This window comes from Artemia franciscana, chromosome 9 (genome assembly GCF_032884065.1).
Source record: "Artemia franciscana chromosome 9, ASM3288406v1, whole genome shotgun sequence".
NCBI classification, from domain to species: Eukaryota; Metazoa; Arthropoda; class Branchiopoda; order Anostraca; family Artemiidae; genus Artemia; species Artemia franciscana.
The window spans coordinates 4,437,017-4,451,138 of record NC_088871.1 but is presented as its reverse complement, the minus strand read 5'-3'; the positions used below and the strand labels follow the sequence as shown (position 1 = coordinate 4,451,138).

The 14,122-nt window shown below is 34.3% G+C and overlaps 1 protein-coding gene and 1 long non-coding RNA gene across 2 annotated transcripts in view; one reads left to right on the top strand and one right to left on the bottom strand.

Moving 5' to 3' along the window:
• LOC136030914 (GATA-binding factor A-like) overlaps positions 1 to 5,837 on the top strand; it is a 69,370-nt gene extending 63,533 nt beyond the window's left edge. The window contains exon 5 of the mRNA XM_065710020.1: positions 1,703 to 5,837. Coding sequence (XP_065566092.1) covers positions 1,703 to 1,866 — 164 coding nt within the window. The 3' untranslated portion in view covers positions 1,867 to 5,837. The remainder of the gene's footprint in view (positions 1 to 1,702) is intronic.
• The window catches only part of LOC136030916 (uncharacterized), a 145,656-nt gene that overhangs the window by 127,926 nt on the left and 3,608 nt on the right, over positions 1 to 14,122 (bottom strand). The gene's annotated exons all lie outside the window — the stretch shown is intronic.

Below are 14,122 nucleotides of genomic sequence, written 5' to 3'. Positions count from 1 at the left end.
TGTAATAAACATATGGAACAACCTCTAATTTAGCAGCCCCAATATTATTTACCAAAGAAAAAACCCTTCTTAATGGATCAAAAAGACGTTGCGCTGGTTTTCTCGATCAAAACTTCGTTGTTCTAGCATCAGTTGATTTAGCACATATTCTCAAGTTTGGGTATTTCATGTTTTCCCGTAACACTTTGATTTTATTAACTTCAATAATAAATAAATGATTTATTCCTATTAGAACTTCAGCCCTGCTTGATATTAAAAAAAAGCAAGTTTTTTTCAACTGAAAGTAAGGAGCAACATTAAAACTTAAAACGAACAGAAATTAATACGTATATTAGGGGGTTCGCCCACTTGTCAATACCTCGCTCTTTACGCTAAAGTTCGAATTTTGTTCTAATTCTTTAAGAACGATTCCTGAGTCACAAAGGCCGTTTAATTAGAATAAATAGCTCTTTTGAAAGTACTAAAAAATTAGCGTAAAGAGTGAGGTATTGCAGAGGGAGCAAAAACACTTGTTTTTTTATTTAATTTCTGATTGTTTTTTAAATAATGCTGGAAAATCTGGTGCCCCCTTCACGAAACATTCTCTTTCCCCATGGAAAATTCCTCCATGGAAAGATACTCCCCCATAACCTACCCCCCAAGAAAAAATATCCGCTGAAAGCGTCTGTATACTTCCCAATAACCAATACTATATGTAAACAATGGGCAAAGTTCATAACTTGCAGCCCTTCCCACGGGGACTGTGGGAGATTCAGTCGTCCTCAAAGACATACTTATTAGATTTTTCGGCTATGCTGAGCAAAATGGCTATCTAAAAATTTTGATCCGGTGACTTGGGAAAAATGAGCGTGGGAGGGGGCCTAGTTGCCCTGTAGTTTTTTGGTCCCCTAAAAAAGGCACTAAAACTTTAAATTTCCATTCAAATGAGCGTTCTCGTGACATTCTAGGACCGGTAGGTCGATACAATCTCCCCCTGGAAAAAAAAAAAAAATACACATCTGTCATCTTTCTTCTGGCAAAAAAATACAAAATGCCACATCTTTGCAGACAGGCGTTTGAAAACTCTACAGTAGGTTTTTCTGATACACTGAATCTGGTGATGTGGTTTGCATTAAGATTCTATGACTTTTAAGGGTTGTTTCTTCCTTTTTTCAAAAATAAGGCAAATTTTCTCAGGCTCAAATATTTTGATGGGTGAGATTAAACTTGATGAAACTTAATTAAACTTAAAATTACAATTCTTTTAATGTATCTATTGGTATCAAAATTCTGTTCTTTTTTAGTTTCGGTTACTATTGAGCTGGGTCGCTCCTTACTTACAGTTTGTTATCACGAACTGATTTGATCATTATTAACATAGTACCTCCCAAGATTAAAGTTTTAGAGGCTTTAAAGAAATCAACAATTTTTAGTCAGATTTTTGTCTATTTGTGAAGCTACTGCAAATGTAAGCTGTACAGTCGCCACAACTCCCGTATATCAAAGCAGGAATTATTTATTTAAAGCTATTTTTTCGTAGACGAGCCTCCTTAAATGAGTCTCATTTTGATAGACTCAATGAATTAAGATACTCAATCTAATTGAACGTCTAAATCCAGGCTGATCTTCTTACAAATTTATTTTTTACTTGTTTTCATTTGTGCAGAGTTCCCCTCTGAGTTAAACCTTGGTAAGACATTTTAGTTCATTTCTGTTCTTTCAGGTTCAGCTTCGCCGGAATTATCGAAACCTGAACCTCAGTTATCTCACCAATCTGTGATAACAACCAATCAAACAGCATCAACTTCAATAGTGCCGCCATCTGAAAACACCTTTAATCCGTCCTCACAATATTATAGCTTTACCTCGTCGTTAAGGTCAACTTAGTTTTGTCAAGTTCTTAAGTTTAAGTTCTTAAGTTTTGTTTTGAATGCAAAAAATAGTTAATTTGCTCGTTAGTGCCCAATATTTTAGATTTTATTGCGAATGTTTTGAAGCTATTTTTGAAGCGCCAAAGAAGCTATCGAAGGATCATAAAAGATGAATTTTCAAGTACATAACAAATCTTGGTCCATGTTTCCTGTGAAAAATTTTAATTTTGCGATAAACCTAAATAGAGGTGATTTTAGGGAGGAGGGAGGGAGTGACAGAGGGGGAGATTTCCCAGGACGCAGAAATCCTAGGGGCACGACATTTTAGTAAATAATTTAATGGCTATAATCATTTTGTAATAAAAAAAAAATTATTTTATCAAAATAAAATAGAGGGCGCAGTTAACACATGAAAATAAAATAAATTTGTTGCAGATTTGTTGCAAATTTCCTGTGAAAAATTGCAATTTTGCGACAAACCTAAATAGAGGCGATTTTAGGGAGGAGGGAAGGAATAGCAAAAGAGAAAATTTTCCAGGGGGCAGAAATTTTAGGGGTCGACATTTTAAATAAATAATCTAATGGCTATAATCCTTTTGTAATTAAAAAAAATTATTTTATCAAAATAAAATAGAGGGCGCAGTTAACACATGAAAATAAAATAAATTTGTTGCAAATATTTAAATAATCACATAATGAAAATAATAAATAATGATCAAATAATACATTTGAAAAATTATTAATTAATTAATAAACTGAAAATAATTTTATTAATAAATGAAAATTTTGTTAAAATTTGGCCTGAAAATTTTGGGGAGCCAGGAGAGTGAGCATTAATCAAGATTTTGCTCTGGCCGCAAGAGAGGCCAGAACGGCCATTGAGTTTAGAGCTATAACTTCCAATAAATTGAAAATGACAATTGGATTCATTAGTTTCAGGTCCATCCATTCAAAGATAATTCAAATTAAAATATCATTTCGACTTAGTTTTGGTTTTTCAACCTAATTAAATTTTAATGTAAATTTCAAAACTTTTTGGATATATTAAACTTAAAGCTGAGTCTCACCTGTCGATTAATAGTAAAATTGTCTTCGTACGCTGAAACACTAAAGCCGGGGGACATTAGAAAAACTTACCCAGGGAGTACAAATCTTAAAAAGAACATTTAAGTACCATAGACCTTAAGTACAGAGGGCAATAAAGGGCAACAATAAAATCATTAAGTTATAAAAAAGAATAAAATTTTGTCTTCTATAGAAATTTTGTTGATACAGAGATCAATGTTAATAGTTTGTTTTTCAGTCTTCTTATATTCGAAAGATCTGATTATTCGAAAGATCTGATTGTCCTCCTAATCTTTAATTAATAACTTGGGCATGTAAAATTAAAAACCGAAATGCAGAAAGCATCCAAGTCATTTGAACATTAAACTGAAAGTGTTTTGTTTTTAGTCCCCGTTAAAAAAACATCAATTAGAATATTTTTTATGTCGTATCCCATCCCCCTAGAATACACAATAAATATTCGACCAAACCAAAGGTCTAACCAAAGATTTTATAAGTAGACACCAAATAACACAATTTTAAGGATGCGTCTTATCTTCAGGAACCTTAAGTAAAACGCAATCTTTTGACAAATAAAGGATAATGCCAGTGAAATCCTCTTTTATTTTGGGGGGGGGGCAAAAAATATATAATTCTGCGGTTCTTTTATGATTGCCGTTCAAGGGAGATGTAACTTGCAATAATTTTCCTAGAGTAATTCTAACGAAATTTGGTATCTAGTAGTATATAGTCTTTTTTGTAAGTGATGTAAGACATCCAAGTCACTTATTTAAGATAGAATTATATGACCCTGGCTACGAAAAGAGATGTACAGACGGAAGCTATTTGGTCGGGTTAGGAGCTTACAAACCCCAGGCTTAAACCTGTCTGAAGTTAAGCGGCTTTCAAACTATGAATACTTCCACGTTAAGGAGCGTCAAGCATAACTTTCAAACTTAAACACAACTTTTTACACGCGAAATCTATAAAATGATCATAATCACTAACTAAGATAATTACAATCCTCATAAACAAACTATTTGTGATTGAAGCTGCAATCAAACATTCAAGACTTTCTAAGAAAAGTCTTTCTAAGACTTTCCACAGTTTTTTTCTTAAATTCAAAAATTGTCCATTCAGAAATTCAATTGTGTTTTGGCCATGATGACCTTTCCCATAACTTAATAATATTTAAGCAACAAAAATTTTAAGAAAAGTTTGAGTGTATCTAAGTAATTTACTTACGTTACAAACAAAATTTTGCTCGTAAAATTGAACACGAAGTGTTAAGTTATGCCAGGGTGAAAGGTTTTACGGTTTAGCGTGAAATAACAATTATGTAGAGCTCCCACGGCATCAATGAAGTTAATAAACCGGTCCAAAAATTTAATAAACCGTTTTCCTCGCATAACTTTGCCGACTATTATGCTTTCGGAAAAGTTTAACTTTACTGAACTTTCTCAAGAAACTCTGCAAAGTTCAGCGAATAGCAGAAGACTTATGGAATATTTCAATTAAAGCACAGACAAACAAGTGTTTGCATATATAATAGTGCATGCTTGCTTAAATATTTTGCTTGGTAAAATAATAAGGGTTAGACAAAAAATACTTTCATCGAAGCCTTACGTATTAAAAGGAAAAATACTAAAGAAGATGATTTTCTCAGCTCCTCGTCCGATTAATTCACTTAGTTACTGTGCATTTTCGAGAAAAACTTTATTAACTTTATTGACGCTGTGGAAGCCGTGCATAACTGATATATCCGAGAGACGTTTCATTACCACCACAGATCGGATGGAAGAGGACGTTGGGTCTGCTAGCGGCTAGATGTATCTGCAGTCTTTTTGAAGAAAGAAGCTACCTTTTCTACTAAGAAATAAGATTTAAGAAATAAGAGTGCTTTAAGATAGAAAACCTAATGACGACAAAAGTTGAGATACAAGATGCTTATGAAAGTTTTATGTTTATTATTTCTTTTTCAGTTTTCAATAATTCTAATGTTTACACAGTGCCTCCTCAATGTCATATTTTTTAACAAATTTGTTTTCAAAGGAACAATATGAAGATAATGTGTAGTGTAATAGTCAGTTCTTTGTTTCTGTGATGTTGATCCGTTGAACTTCACTTTGAATACCTTGTATGTTATTTGATTTCTTAAATACGATATTTTTTATCCTTTGCTACTAGCAATTAATACATTTACGGCACTTCTAAGATGGAAAACATAACAGATATAAACACTGAGACGCTTAAGGGATCTGAATACAGATTGCGGCCTCTTTCGTGCCATATTTCTACCAACATCTTAAATTATTTCCCATAAAATTTTCTTCTTAACAAAATTAAGCTTCATAAAGCAAATGCTGGTCCGGAATATAGTATTTATACATAGGGAGGCTACAAGCCAGAATCTCTCCTCATAATTTTGAGTTCTTGCGATTTTTATCTTAACTTTCTCTCCTTTTTATGTAATTTGTGATCTATTTCAAATTATTCCCCTCCCTTCAAAACATTTATGTGCGCACTGGAAGCCTTCCACACCAAAAAAATTCGTACTGAGTTTATGTTGAAAAACCAGTGTTTTTGGTTATGTTGTTCGTTGAATTCTGAATAAGTAAATCAGACTGACTGATTTAACTTATTATTGGTTTTTTTAAATGCAACAGTACATGCAAGGACTACTTTTCGGAAAAACTCGGTTTTGCCATTAAGTTGCAAAATTCGTATTTACTATATTGATATAAAAGTGTTGTTATTCATTTTTAACATGGTTATAAAACTTAAATTACAATTATTTAATTTATTTAAATTAGTTTAAATAACAGGGAAGATAAAAAGCTTTATTTTTGTTAGTCAAGGAGCAGTGGAGACGTAGAACTATGCCAAAGTTAATTTGATTTTATTTGTTAAAAGTGTGATTAATAAAATTATACTTGAAATTTATTTTGTATGACTTCTGTAAGGATTATGAATAATTTAGTATTACAAAAGTATAACAGTTCAAAATAGGGATGAAACCTTTTAATCGACAGTGAACAGATATAAAATTTTTAATTGGATATTTCGAACACATATACAGTGTTCATCATCAGCAGTAAAACTAAAAGACATCAATAAAAACAAACAAAATTTATACCCAATAACTCGTACCCAATAATTACATATAGTTTATTGCTCTTCACTATTTCTGTTCACTGTCGATTAAAAGGTTTCATCCCTATTTTGAACTGTTATACTTTCGTCATGGAAAGGCATGTGTGGTTTTTGAAGTTATCAATGTTTAGTATTACAACTATTTTCATTGAATTTCTAAAGTAAAACAGTTCAAAATAGGGATGACACCTTTTTATTGACACTGAACAGATGTAAAATTTAACTGGATATTTCGAACACATATACAGTGTTCATCATCAACAGTAAAACTGTTGAGTTTTACTGCTGATGATGAACGCTGTATATGTGTTCGAAATATCCAGTTAAATTTTATATCTGTTCACTGTCAATAAAAGGTATCATCTCTATTTTGAACTGTTTTACTTCCGTCATGGAAAGTCAGTGTGGTCTTCGAAGTTATCTACATTGAATTTTTGATTGCAATATCTACGATCTGACTGTATAGATCACTATTGAAAATACATTTGCCCCCCCCCCTCTCAAGAAAAAGTCATCGATTTTTCTATCAAACTCTTTAGGAAGTGTTAAATCTAAACTAAAAATTAAGACATATCTTATTTCTAACTTTAAAATGTATTCTTCGGCAAAAACTTTAAAAACAACAATTAAAAAGAAGAATGCTATACTATTTTCTATTTCAGGAACAGATTCAGGAACCGTAAACATAGAAAATTAGTAGGTGGAAATCGGCAGGCCAGAAAATTTTCTTTATTCTTGCAGACAACTACAATAAAACTTCTATAGGATCTCTCAAAGCGACAAAATTCCTACTGAGCACGAAAGACTCACATTTTGCTGTGCTTACATAAAAAATTCACAACATTCCAAACAGCAAGTCAAAAACCTGCAACGAAACTTTAAATATTCCACGTAGTAGGGCTAGTTGTGCCTCTCTAACAGGGGAAGATCAAGAAGGGTGATGATGTTGTACAATGGCCTCAGAGATTCGATTTAAGTTTAATAGACTTTACTTGTAGCTCATTTGACATGAAATACCATTATTCTTAGCTGTACCGCCCCTTTTTTGTAATGAGAAGAAGAAAAGAAGGGCAGGGGGAGTATTTTATGGGAAAATTTGGGCAAAATTGCACTGGAGTTACTAATTATTTAAGACCTGTCATTAGTATTATTATTATTACTTTCATTGTTGTAGAATGATATCACCATCTAGTAGTGTTAGGGTTAATTTAAACCTGAAATATCAAAGGGGTAACTACCTCCCGAGAAGTTATGATGTTAGTAGACTCCAGGATGAGAATTTGAGAGAAACTTTCCAAGAGAGGCTGAATACTAAGCTTGAGAGTTTCAAATTTGACAATGTAGAAGATGGAAGGAGCAATTTTAGGAAAACAGATTGTGAAATTGCTGATGGTGTCTTAGGGAAGAAAGATCAGAACAGAGCTAGGAATCTTAGCAAAAACGCTTTATGTTTAATACAGGGAAGGGGCTTGTACAAGAATTATCTGAGTGACAAATCATATGAAAATAAGAGCAATGTAAAGAAAGTGGAGAAAGCATTAAAATATGAGCTAAGGAAGTGCGAAGTGCAGGCCATGCATAAACTTACATAGGATCTAGATAATGCAGCTAGATGGCATAATCATAAAATGTTATACTGGTATGTTAATAAATTGGGAGGGAGTAGTCAATCTGGACTTGTCCTAGTTAAAGAGAGGAACGGGGACACAATTAGTGATGAGAAAAGAGTTAAAGAGAGATATAGAGGAAAATGAAAATTTTGTGATACCTTAAATGTGAAGGAAGATTTGTTTTGTGAGGAAGAATTAGCGATAGTATTAAAAGGATCAAAAAATAACAAGACCCCAGGTGCTGATACTATAGTAAATAAGTTTCTTAAATGTGGTGACTCTGAGGTTAGAAATGAGCTACTGAAGATTATGAATATAATTTTTGAAATAGGGGAAATACCTAGCGATTTTAGGAAAAACTTAATCAAACCACTGTATAAGAAAGGTGATAAGAGTGAGTGTGGTACTTATCGAGGCATTAGGCCGGTCGTAAATTAGCTAAGTAAGTAGGCATTAGCTAGATAGCAAATTGCTTAGTAATATGATACATTTTAGACTGAGGTATGCTGTAGACAAGGTGATAAGAAAAGAACAGTATGGTTTTAGAAAGGGTAGAGGATGTGTTGACCAAATTTAAACTCTTAGGTTAGTAATTGAGAAGTGCCTGAGTTATTAAACACCGTTGGACCTTAGTTTTAAAGATTTCGAACAAGTTTTTGATTCTGTTGATAGAAGAGCTTTAGCGAAGGTTTTATCCTTGTATAAAACCTAGTAGTGTTTAACACTACTCCGGTTAAGGTAAGAAATGATGTTAGCAACTGGTTTTGTATTAAATGAGGAGTTAAGCAGGGTTGTGATATATCCCCCTTGTTACATGTATCATTTTGATGGACTTTGTCTTAAGGAGCACAAGAAAGGCAATGGGAGAGCACGAAATCAAATGGGGAGAACAACTTTCCTGTACCTAGATTATGCTGATGAATTAAGCATACTAGATGAAAACTTGGGCAAAATGAATGAGCTTTTAGAGGTTTTACGAATTCAGGGCGCTAGAAAAAGGTTTGAAATTAATGTTATGAAGACTAGGTATCTAAGGCTAGGAATAAGTGAAGGTGAAAAGGTGACGTTAATCAGGTGGACAGCTTCACTAACCTTCGTAATATTGTTAGTAAAAACGGTGGGAGCAGTGAATGTGTTAAAAGTAGAATAGCCAAGGATCAGGGTGTTTTTTCACAATTGAAAAAAGCCTGGAAGAATAGGAAGATATGTCAGCAAACCAAGATTAGAATATTGGAAGCTACAGTGATGACAGTGGTAAAATACGGTTCTGAAGCATGGTAGCTCCGAAAAGCGGATGAGGATTTACTAGATTTTTCCCGAAAAATTGCCTAGGGATTATTCTGGGTACCCGACTGACTGACCGCATTTCAAACAGTAGGCTGTACGAAAAGTGCGGTTCAATCCTGCTTTCTAGGGCTATAATGAGAGAAAAGTTGAGATGGCATGGGCACATTCTGCGGATGAAGGACAAAGGATTGCCGAAGATTGTCCTTTTCGGCCAACAGTCGAGCGCTAAACAGAAAGCAGGTCATCTGCGATCGGAATGGGAGGATATCGTAAGGGAAATGGGAGCTTCCTGGGAGGGTGTAAGGAGAGAGGCTTTGAATATATTGGGATGGAAGGGGAACGTGTGTAGCCATGTTGGCCTCAGGCGGCTTGGTGCTGCAGTGGGTTATTATTATTATTAGTAATTGTATTCATTGGTGTTATCATTATTATAGTCAGACTCTCAAAACTATATCAAGGTTCAGGCCACAAAAGCCCATTGCCTCCACATCCAAAACAAAACCTACTTATATGGTTCCGTCACAAAGAGGTTATCGCGTCTACTGCTTTCCCCGTAGAAAGCCTTGATCCTGGATGGAGCTACTCTTTATGGATTTATCAAACATTCTGCTTTTGCTGTAATAAATAGCAGAAAGCGATAGAAAAGAGAAAAAAGGCAGAAAGGAGTTTGCTGGAAGATAGGCAGTTGGTGCTAGAAAGGTATCAGGAAGCATTAAGAAATTAAAAATGTAATACCAACAGTCTATAATCAACCATTTCAGAGGCTTCGGGAAGACGTCGGATAGTTAAACAAAAGGTAAATAATACGGAATTGGACTGTATGAGTCCCCACTGGCGGTACTAATATCCATTTCATGGCCCTTCAGTCAGCAGGTGCAATGGGGGATGGAAACCATTCATTCTGTGTCCCTGTTTACCTTCCCCGGATATCTCCAGAAGCCCATTTAGAGCTGGATCAAATCTGGCTGAGCTTATAGAGTCGTGCCACTGATCACCGTCACAAACCAAATGCCCAGCGATTCGAACTCACTTCCTCGTGGAGAAAGGATTTCAAGTGTAGCGTGCCAACCACTCGGCTAGGACGGTTCTAGGACTAGAACAGCTAGGCCTAGATATTTTATCTAAAGTTATACTATAGGCAACGCAATAATGCTGCCTAAGTAAAGAGCGTTGTGGGCACAATGTATTTTTTTTTTTACCAAGGCACTTCGTATAGAAAAAGTTATCGCTGAAATAATCTCATTCGAATGGACATAAACAGTTCTAGTGTCCTTTTTAAGAGTCAAAAGCGAGCAGAAGCATTCATCCCCCTCACTCCCATCATTTCTCCAAACGCATAAGATCCAAATTTTTAGATTTCCATTTTGTTTAGCATACTTGAAAGGTCCAGTAATTACACCTTTGGGGATGTCAACCCCCCTTGAGCCCTCGGGGTAAAGGCTATATATGTGCTGGTTTCTAATTATAAACGTATAAAGTTATTATGGAAGAGGTAATCGTATAAACAACGGAGGGGTTTCAATCGATTGGAAATAAGAAGTTCTAGTGCCTTTCTAAGAGTCAAAAGTGACCAGAGGGCAACTAGCCCATCAACGCCCTCTTTTTCCCAATTACATTGGATCAAAGTTTTGAAAGGATCAAAGTCTTTGTGGATGAAACCCCTCCCTCATAATCCTGAGGACAAGGGCTGTAAGTAAGGCAATCCGCCCATTGTTTACATAAAGTATATGTTATTAAGAAAGATTAGTATCTTTGATCTTTCAAACAGTTCGTGGTAACGAACTGTAGTAAGGAGCGACCCGGCTCAATAGTAACCAAAACTCTAAAAAATGGAATTCTGATACCAATAGCTGCATCAAAAGAGTTGCATGTTAATGCTGATATTAAATGTATAAGTTTCATCAAGTTTAGTCTTACCAATCAAAAGTTACAAGCCTGAGAAAATTTGCGTTATTGTAGAAAATAGGGGAAACACCCCCTAAAAGTCATAGAATCTTAACGAATATGACACCAACAGATTCAGCGTATCAGAGAACACTACTGTAGAAGTTTCAAGCTCCTATTTACAAAAATGTGGAATTTTGTATTTTTTGCCAGAAGGCAGATCATGAACGAGTGTTTATTTGTTTGTTTTGTTTTTTCCCAGGGGTGATCGAATCGACCCAGTTGTCCTAGAATGTTGCGAGAGGGCTAATTCTAACGGAAATGAAAAGTTCTAGTGCCCTTTTTAAGTGACCAAAAAAATTGGAGGGCACCCTCCCACGCTAATTATTTTCCCAAAGTCAACGGATCAAAATTCTGAGATAGCCATTTTATTCAGCGTAGTCGAAAAACCTTATAACTATGTCTTTGAGGACGACTTACTCCCCCACAGTCCTAGTGGGAGGGGCTACAAGCTAAAAACTTTGACCAGTGCTTACATATAGTAATGGTTATTGGGAAGTGTACAGGCGTTTTCAGGAGGATTTTTTGGTTGGGGGAGGGGTTGAGAAAAGAGGGACAGGCTGAGGGAACTTTCCATCGAGGAATTTGTCATGGTGGAAGAAAATTTCCATGAAGGGAGCACAGGATTTACTAGCATTATTTAAAAAAAAAACAATGAAAAAATAAATAAGAAAAAGATTTCTTTTCAGCTGGAAGTAAGGAGCAGCATTAAAACTCAAAACAAACAGAAATTATTACCCATATGAGGGGCTCCCCTCCTCCTAATACCCCGCTCTTTACGCTAAAGTATTTTTAGTAATTTCAACTATTTATTCTACGGCTTTTGTGATTCAGGGGTCATTCTTAATGAATTGGTACAAAATTTAAGCTTTAGTGTAAAGAGCGAGGTACTGACGAGGGGTTGAACCCCCTCATATATGTAATAAAAACATGAGAATACAAAACTTCTTTACGTAACCTAATTTATAACTTACGTATACCTTTTACTAATAAAAAGATTCTTATATCTAAAAAGATTCGTATATCTTTACTAATAATTAATTTGAAAGCTTACCGTATTTGGTATTAATAAATAAATAAATAAATAAAAAGATTCGTAAAAAATTAAAAGTTCTAGTTGCCTCTTTAATTAACCAAAAAATCGGAGGGAAACTAGGCTTCCTCCCCCACTCTTTTTCTCAAAATCATTCGATCAAAATTATGAGAAAGCCATTTAGCCAAAAAAAAAATAAACATGCAAATTTCTTTATAAGTATTCCTCTGCGGAGAGCCAAAATCAAAACATGCATTGATTCAAAAACGTTCAGAAAATAAATAAAAAAAAAACAAGTTTTTTTTAACTGAAAGTAAGGAGCGACATTAAAACTTAAAACGAACAGAAATTACTTCGTATATGAAAGGGGCTGCTTCCTTACTAACGCCCCGCTCTTTACGCTAAAGTTTTTAATGTTTTAAAAATAAGATTTGAGAGAAAGAGTCAAGTTTACAAACTTGCCCAAATTGAAGCAGTGTACTAAACCATGAGAAATGTATACAGTTTTACAGAAAAGATGATCCACAATAGGGACGCTATCTGAAAATTTTCCAGACCTAAACTAGCCAAAGAATATATTCTGATAATCAGAGAAGACTAGCATTTTGCTAAGAATACCTTTAACAATATAGATGGCCATGTTGGATTAATTCTGGCATCGATCACAACACCAAGATAAGAAAAATCTGAATAGTCCGCATCCGTGATCTATTTCTTATAATCTATAACCCATATATAATCTATAATCTTATAATCTATAAGAAAAATCTTATAGAAAAACGCAGAACGAAACCATGGGTCTTCGGCCAGTAGAAGGAAAGGAAAAAACGAACTAAACGGCGGATATTTCAGCGGTATAAAACCAAGTGTTTTCAGCACTAAATATAGAAGAAATAATTAGAACTATAAAAATAAAGTAAAAAAGAATCAATAAAATCGAAAATTAAAACACGGGTTTGGTTTAGCCAATGGATCTACTTGTAGTCCTCTGTTGGCTAATCTTTCCATGGAGTTCATCGAAGCGTCTAATATTCAGAGTTTCAGACTTTCCCCTTGTTTTAGGGATAGGTTCATGAACGACATCACATGCATTTGGAAGCACGATTGGAGTCCTTAATTTAATACAAGTCAAATAGAATTTCAGTTCTCAAAGAGCTTTCACATTGGCACCAAACTGACACTTCTGTTGAAAAGAAAAGAAAAACCCAACGCCACCCCGCTTTGGGTTACAGTTTTCCTTTAATAACGATACCTAAACTGTTGTATGTTAATATTTTCAGGTACTTTAAAACGTAGTGAATGGTAAAGAAAGAATTACTTTTATGTCCACTAGTTTTACCAGTTTCCAAAAAACCTACGCCATTTGACACGAAGCTTTTCGCAAGTAATTCTAGGCCTAATTTCTTTGGACTAGATTTTGGCTTTAAACATTGAAAAAAAATACAGATTAATTATCACTTGCAGTGAATTTTCAGATTTAGTCCTATAAACTTGCAAATGAAGTACAGCAATTATCTAATTTTATTACCTACTTTACAAGAAAGTAGAATTGAAGTAAAAAGATTTCCAATCTCTAGTAAAAAGATGTTCAATCTCTCTACCATTAATAATTTCGACTTAAGTGACATTTCGAGCGAGGATATTTTTTAGGTCTTTAAAACATAGCATAAAAAAACAAGTTTTTTCAACTGAATGTGGGTTCCTGTTTTAAAATAATATCTCATAGTGAATCAATATTTTAGGTTGATTGAGAGATCTGTAAAAAAGAAGAAACAGTTTTTTTTTTCTAAGGCTTCCTTAACTGTTGTGCGAAACGTTTATCATCAGAACAGCCATCTCTAATGATAAAGGTTTTCATCATGGGCTAAGAAAATAATATAATTTAAAACAACACATTTTCGCAGATTTGCGAATCAAAGACACGGTGGAAATTTAAACATTGATTCAATTTATAATAGAATTTATAAAAGCGAGCCAATATTCGAAAACTGCGATAAAGTCTTGCAGAATAACCAGGGATTAGAGTGAAAAGAAAGTAAAAAGAACAACATTCTTGGATGCCAACAAAAACATGATTTTCAAATGGAACAATTCATTTCATTTTCGATTCATTTACGTATTATTGTCCAGTTACTTTGTAAGAGGCATATCTCTAATCGTACATTCTAGTGTTGTGTTTATCGTGGAGTAGGAATTGTGTA